At 46.2% G+C, this 6,000-nt stretch overlaps 1 protein-coding gene across 2 annotated transcripts in view; it reads left to right on the top strand.

Annotated features, from left to right (window-relative positions):
* Positions 1–909: 909 nt before the first annotated feature.
* Positions 910–6,000, top strand: part of DIAPH1 (diaphanous related formin 1) — a 253,834-nt gene continuing 248,743 nt past the window's right edge. For both annotated transcript variants that reach the window (XM_088447392.1, XM_088447393.1), the window contains exon 1: positions 910–1,289. In XM_088447392.1, the coding sequence (XP_088303518.1) occupies positions 1,170–1,289 (120 nt within the window). In that variant the 5' untranslated portion in view covers positions 910–1,169. The remainder of the gene's footprint in view (positions 1,290–6,000) is intronic.

The raw sequence follows: 6,000 nt of genomic DNA, 5'->3' as shown, positions 1-6,000 counted from the left end.
CTGCACAATCATTGGTGCTGTGTACGCCTCTGAATCAGGCTATTACTGAGCAGGCGTGATTTTAGGTCACTCATGTACACCGTGAGAGCCAGAGGGACTTAAATGGAACCCTCTTCGCACTCCATTGGAATGGGCATGCTAACGCTAAAGAGTCTCTCTCCGTGGAGCGTCTGCGGTAAGAAGCCTATAGGCTTCTATAGGTAACGCCTATCTGACACATTCTCTGCAAAGTGCCGATTTGCTAAGCTTGCCACAGCCCAATAGAATTCAATGGGGTTTGCTTTGGCGGAGATCATTTCCTGACTAAGGCCCTATCTGTGTGGGGTTTGTATGTTCTCCCCATATTTTTGTGTGATTCCTCTGGGTGCACCAGTTTCCTCCCACATGCCAAAAACATACTGATAGGTTGATTTACTTCTGGAAAAAAAAAAAAGAATAATCCCAGTGTGTATGTATGTCTATGTGACAGAGAATAGTACAGCTCCACTGGGTGCAAGGACCGATGTGAATGTCTTCCCTGTAAAGCGGTTACCTACTAATACTGCACACAAACATCTCATTGGCCAGCAGATGGCAGTGTTGCAGCTCGCATAGCTTACCAGCACAACCCACTCGGCCTAATGTCGCGAAGTGTGGAATGGTACATTCCAAAAATCCCCTGTAGGAACAGGAGCAGGCACATGTGAGCTATTTGCACAGGCAAATATATAAATTATAATCAAGATAAAGACTGAAATCTCATAAAGTAACTAAAATTAAAAAGAGAAGTATTTTTGTGCTGACACCCCCGTCCCGCTTGGTCTGTTCCGAACCCGGAAGTGTGGAGGAAGAAGTTATTGGAAAGTGGAGTTTTGCCCTTTCTTCCGCCCTCACGTGTGAATGGGGAATCGCCTGTTGCGCGCGTGCTCATGAATATGCAGAGTGTATGCTAATGAGGCAGGGTCAGCGTGTGCTGCAGGGGACAGCGCCGTGTCCAGAGGGGCAGCAGCAGCACCGGGGTGGCCGGGAGCATCGGGAGGGGATTACCTTCTCCACCAGCAGCAGCTCACGTAGAGCAGCGGGATTACAGCAACAGCCTCCGCCGCCGCCGCAGCGGAAGGGATCAGCACTCACCGCTCTGCACCTTATCACCCTCTGAGCGAGGCCTCTGGGGAGTGTGAGCCGGCGGCATGGATCCGCCAGCCGGGGGAGGCGGGTATGGTGGGGGCCCTCCGGCTCCCACCAAGAGCACCAAGGATAAGAAGAAGCCGAAGAATCAGGAGGAAGGGGGAGAGAAGTCCAAGAAATTTGTAAGTTTGTTGCAGTCCTTGTGACAGTGTTAGTGCCTCATCACTTTGCCAGTGCCCCAATTCCCTATGCCAGTGCCTCCCCTACCCTATGCCAGTGCCCCAATTCCCTATGCCAGTGCCTCTCCCCCACCCTATGCCAGTGCCCCAATTCCCTATGCCAGTGCCCCAATTCCCTATGCCAGTGCCTCCCCCCACCCTATGCCAGTGCTCCAAATCCCTATGACAGTGCCTCCTCCCACCCAGTGCCTCCCCTTCCTTTGCCAGTGCCCCAATTCCTTATGCCAGTACCTCCTCCCATCCTATAGCTAGTGTGCCAGTACTCTATGCCAGTGCCCCAATTCCCTTATACCCGTGCCTCCCCTCCTTTGCCAGTGTGCAAGTTCCCTATTCCATTGTCCCAATTACCTTTGCCAATATTTCACCCCACCCTATGACATTGGTCCACCCCGCCTGTCAGAACTCATCTCCTCTGCCAGTGTTTCCTTTTCTGCTAGGAACCTGTCTATATGTAGGCACATAAATGCACTTTACCTGGAGGCAGGGGCTCAGCCAGACCCCACATACATATTCCTACCTGTATGTACACTTCTATACTGTGTCTGATGACAGGACTCAGCCAGACCCCACATACATATTCCTACCTGTATATACACTTCTATGCTGTGTCTGATGACAGGACTCAGCCAGAGCCCATATACATACAGTATTCATACATATATATATATATATATATATATATATATATATATATATATATACACACACACTATGTTTGATGGCACGAACTCAGACATACCCCACATAATGAGAATTATACTCTGTCAGGAGACTTTTTATGTACACAGTTATTCTGTGTCAGGAGATTGTCTACATGTATGTACAGCATTATACCGTGTTAGGACACTGTTTACATGTGTGTACAGAATTAGTGTGTCAAGACGCTGTTTACCTGAATGGGTGTAGTTTGAATGGTCAACGTTCAGAATGTCGACATTGATGTTGGGTCGTCAACCAATATGTCGACATTCACTTAGGTTGACATGGTTAGAATGATGACATTTCACATGTCGACACCAGAATGTTGACTCATGTTTTTTATTACTTATTTTAGCCTAACACTGAACCTAACCCTAAAAATAAACAATAAACCGTTTGTCGACTTGTTAAATGTCGACATTCTGAATGTGTCAGCGTTTGAACCATGTCGACCTAATGTCCACGTCAACATTCAGAACCTGTAGACCTTGTGGTGACGACTTTCTGAATGTCAACTAGTTGACCGGATACCACCTGAAAGTACATAATTATGTTGCGTCAGGACTAAATTATATAAAGTTATACTGTGTCAGGACACTGTGTATATGTTCAGAATTACACCCTGCCAGGATACGTTGTATATGTACAGAATTTTACTGTCAGGGCACTGTGTATATGGACAGAATTACACCCGGACAGTACACTGTGTATATGTACAGAATTATACTGTCAGGGGAATTATACCCGTTCAGGACACTGTGTATATGTACAGAATTATACCCGGTCAGGACACTGTGTATATGTACAGAATTATACCCGGTCAGGACACTGTGTATATGTACAGAATTACACCCGGTCAGGACACTGTGTATATGTACAGAATTACACCCGGTCAGGACACTGTGTTTATGTACAGAATTACACCCGGTCAGGACACTGTGTATACCGTATGTACAGAATTACACCCGGTCAGGACACTGTGTATATGGACAGAATTACACCCGGTCAGGACACTGTGTATATGGACAGAATTACACCTGGTCAGGACACTGTGTATATGTACAGAATTATACTGTCAGGGGAATTATACCCGTTCAGGACACTGTGTATATGGACAGAATTACACCCGGTCAGGACACTGTGTATATGGACAGAATTACACCCGGTCAGGACACTGTGTATATGGACAGAATTACACCCGGTCAGGACACTGTGTATATGGACAGAATTACACCCGGTAAGGACACTGTGTATATGGACAGAATTACACCCTGTCAGGACACTGTGTATATGTACAGAATTACACCCGGTCAGGACACTGTGTATATGTACAGAATTACACCCGGTCAGGACACTGTGTATATGTACAGAATTACACCCGGTCAGGACACTGTGTATACCGTATGTACAGAATTACACCCGGTCAGGACACTGTGTATATGTACAGAATTACACCCGGTCAGGACACTGTGTATATGGACAGAATTACACCCGGTCAGTACACTGTGTATATGTACAGAATTACACCCGGTCAGGACACTGTGTATATGTACAGAATTACACCCGGTCAGGACACTGTGTATATGTACAGAATTACACCCGGTCAGGACACTGTGTATATGTACAGAATTATACCCGGTCAGGACACTGTGTATATGTGTACAGTATTACACCCGGTCAGGACACTGTGTATATGTGTACAGTATTACACCCGGTCAGGACACTGTGTATATGTGTACAGTATTACACCCGGTCAGGACACTGTGTATATGTGTACAGTATTACACCCAGTCAGGACACTGTGTATATGTGTACAGTATTACACCCGGTCAGGACACTGTGTATACCGTATGGACAGAATTACACCTGGTCAGGACACTGTGTATATGGACAGATTTACATCCGGTCAGGACACTGTGTATATGGACAGATTTACACCCGGTCAGGACACTGTGTATACCGTATGGACAGAATTACACCTGGTCAGGACACTGTGTATATGGACAGATTTACACCCGGTCAGGACACTGTGTATATGGACAGAATTACACCCGATCAGGACACTGTGTATATGGACAGAATTACACCCGATCAGGACACTGTGTATATGGACAGAATTACACCCGGTCAGGACACTGTGTATATGGACAGAATTACACCCGGTCAGGACACTGTGTATATGGACAGAATTACACCCGGTCAGGACACTGTGTATACCGTATGTACAGAATTACACCCGGTCAGGACACTGGTTCTACACTAGACAATTTGGTCCATCATAAAGTTGCTGCTACTGTCATGGAGCTACAGATGTGTCATCTTATATCTACAGTGTAAGGCGATAGGCGCGACCGAGACACTTCCATAGCGCAGCGAACACTTCACTAAATGCAGTGACTTTGTTGCATGATAGCTGCATACAAAGCCACTCGCATTGTGCCGGAGACGCTAGGTTGTGACTTTTGTCGCAAACACGTACAAAGTCACAGATTCAGCATAATGAAACATGGTGGGAGGAATAGCTGCCGCCACGTATCGGAACCTTTAACAGATATGCAACTTAGTTCCACACTGATGTACAAGTACCTCAAGCCCCAGTGGTCAGTGTACGCTAGTAATGTAATGTCTTATTGCAGTTTTAGTAGCGGTGCGTGGCTAAGTCCATAAGGACCCTGGCGCATCAAGAGGGCTGTTTGGTGCCTAGAGTCACAGGGTGTGAGGGCGCATCTGTATACCTGCGTCATGGAATACAGTACTTGTCTGGCACGTTATATGGGTTCGGAACTTGACTGCATTCACTGTGTCTACTTGAGAATGTTGATATGTTTCTGATGTCGACAAACAGCATATCGACACTGGTAAACTGTCAACGAAACAGTGGGTCCTGGCGGTTCGCTAATGAATTACCTCTCTTCAGCTCCGGCAGTGAAGCGGTGTCTTCCAGGTCAGGCGGTGTCAAGTGATGTGGGGTTTTAGTTGGCTAACCCCTCTCCCTAACTCTATCTCTCCGCCCACAACCTATCCCTAATGACGATATTCTGCAGAATATTGTCATGTGACGTGTCAGATGTCGACATTCTTCAGATGTTGCATGTCGACACTTCAGCAATATGGCCGCGGTGACTGCTTCCCCCTATATACTGTATGTGTGTCAATCCAAGGAAAATGGGGGGAAACGAGGGGAAAACCGCTGCACTAACAATTAGAATGATGAAAAGACCCCACAATTTGGCTCTTTGATCATATATGATGAATGGGGGCGCTGCCACTAACAATATGGAGAATCATATGTACCAAATTCTATAGACAGAAAAAGGACTGTACTTTTTCCTTGCGGCTGGCGGTAATACATATCACACCCATTTGGTAAGTGAATATTCTATATCCTAAGGGGCTTATTCTATGTGCGGTGCAGGACAAAAGGTGTCGCCCTTCCGACCGTGTCATTGGACCTGGCAACCTTCAATATTACAATGTTTATTTCCTCCCTTCTTAGAGGTGCACAAGAGAATCTGTGATGTTGGGTTACAGTAATAGGTCGTAATATGTCCAGCCGCACATCGCAGCTAATTGTATGCGCCCCTAGTTGCCCGCTTTAGCGATGGAATATTATGGCCACTGCCTGTGATATTAACAGGTGTTATTTCTTAAATGAAAAGTTAGTGCAATATCCACTGATGGGGTCCGGCAAACCCGAAACGCCTTTACTCACCATGTACAGATTGTTAGCTCTTTGGTTCAGTTTTCGTCGCGGTCTATGTTGATGGTGGAATGTAAACAAGGCAGTGGAAACTGTTTGGGAATGCGCCCTAAAGCGACACCCTAATTTCTTTCCACGTCCTGCTGTTTCTTTTAATATATTACCAGTGGAAGGGATGAGCTTGTAAAACTAGTTTTGTTCTTTTTTAAAACCGCATGTCCGGGTTATGCAACGTTAGACAGCTCATTGTTGTGA

This window comes from Taudactylus pleione, unplaced genomic scaffold, assembly GCF_031769625.1.
Source record: "Taudactylus pleione unplaced genomic scaffold, aTauple2 ptg000431l, whole genome shotgun sequence".
In the NCBI taxonomy this organism is placed as follows: Eukaryota; Metazoa; Chordata; class Amphibia; order Anura; family Myobatrachidae; genus Taudactylus; species Taudactylus pleione.
This window is presented reverse-complemented; position numbering and strand designations above follow the sequence as displayed.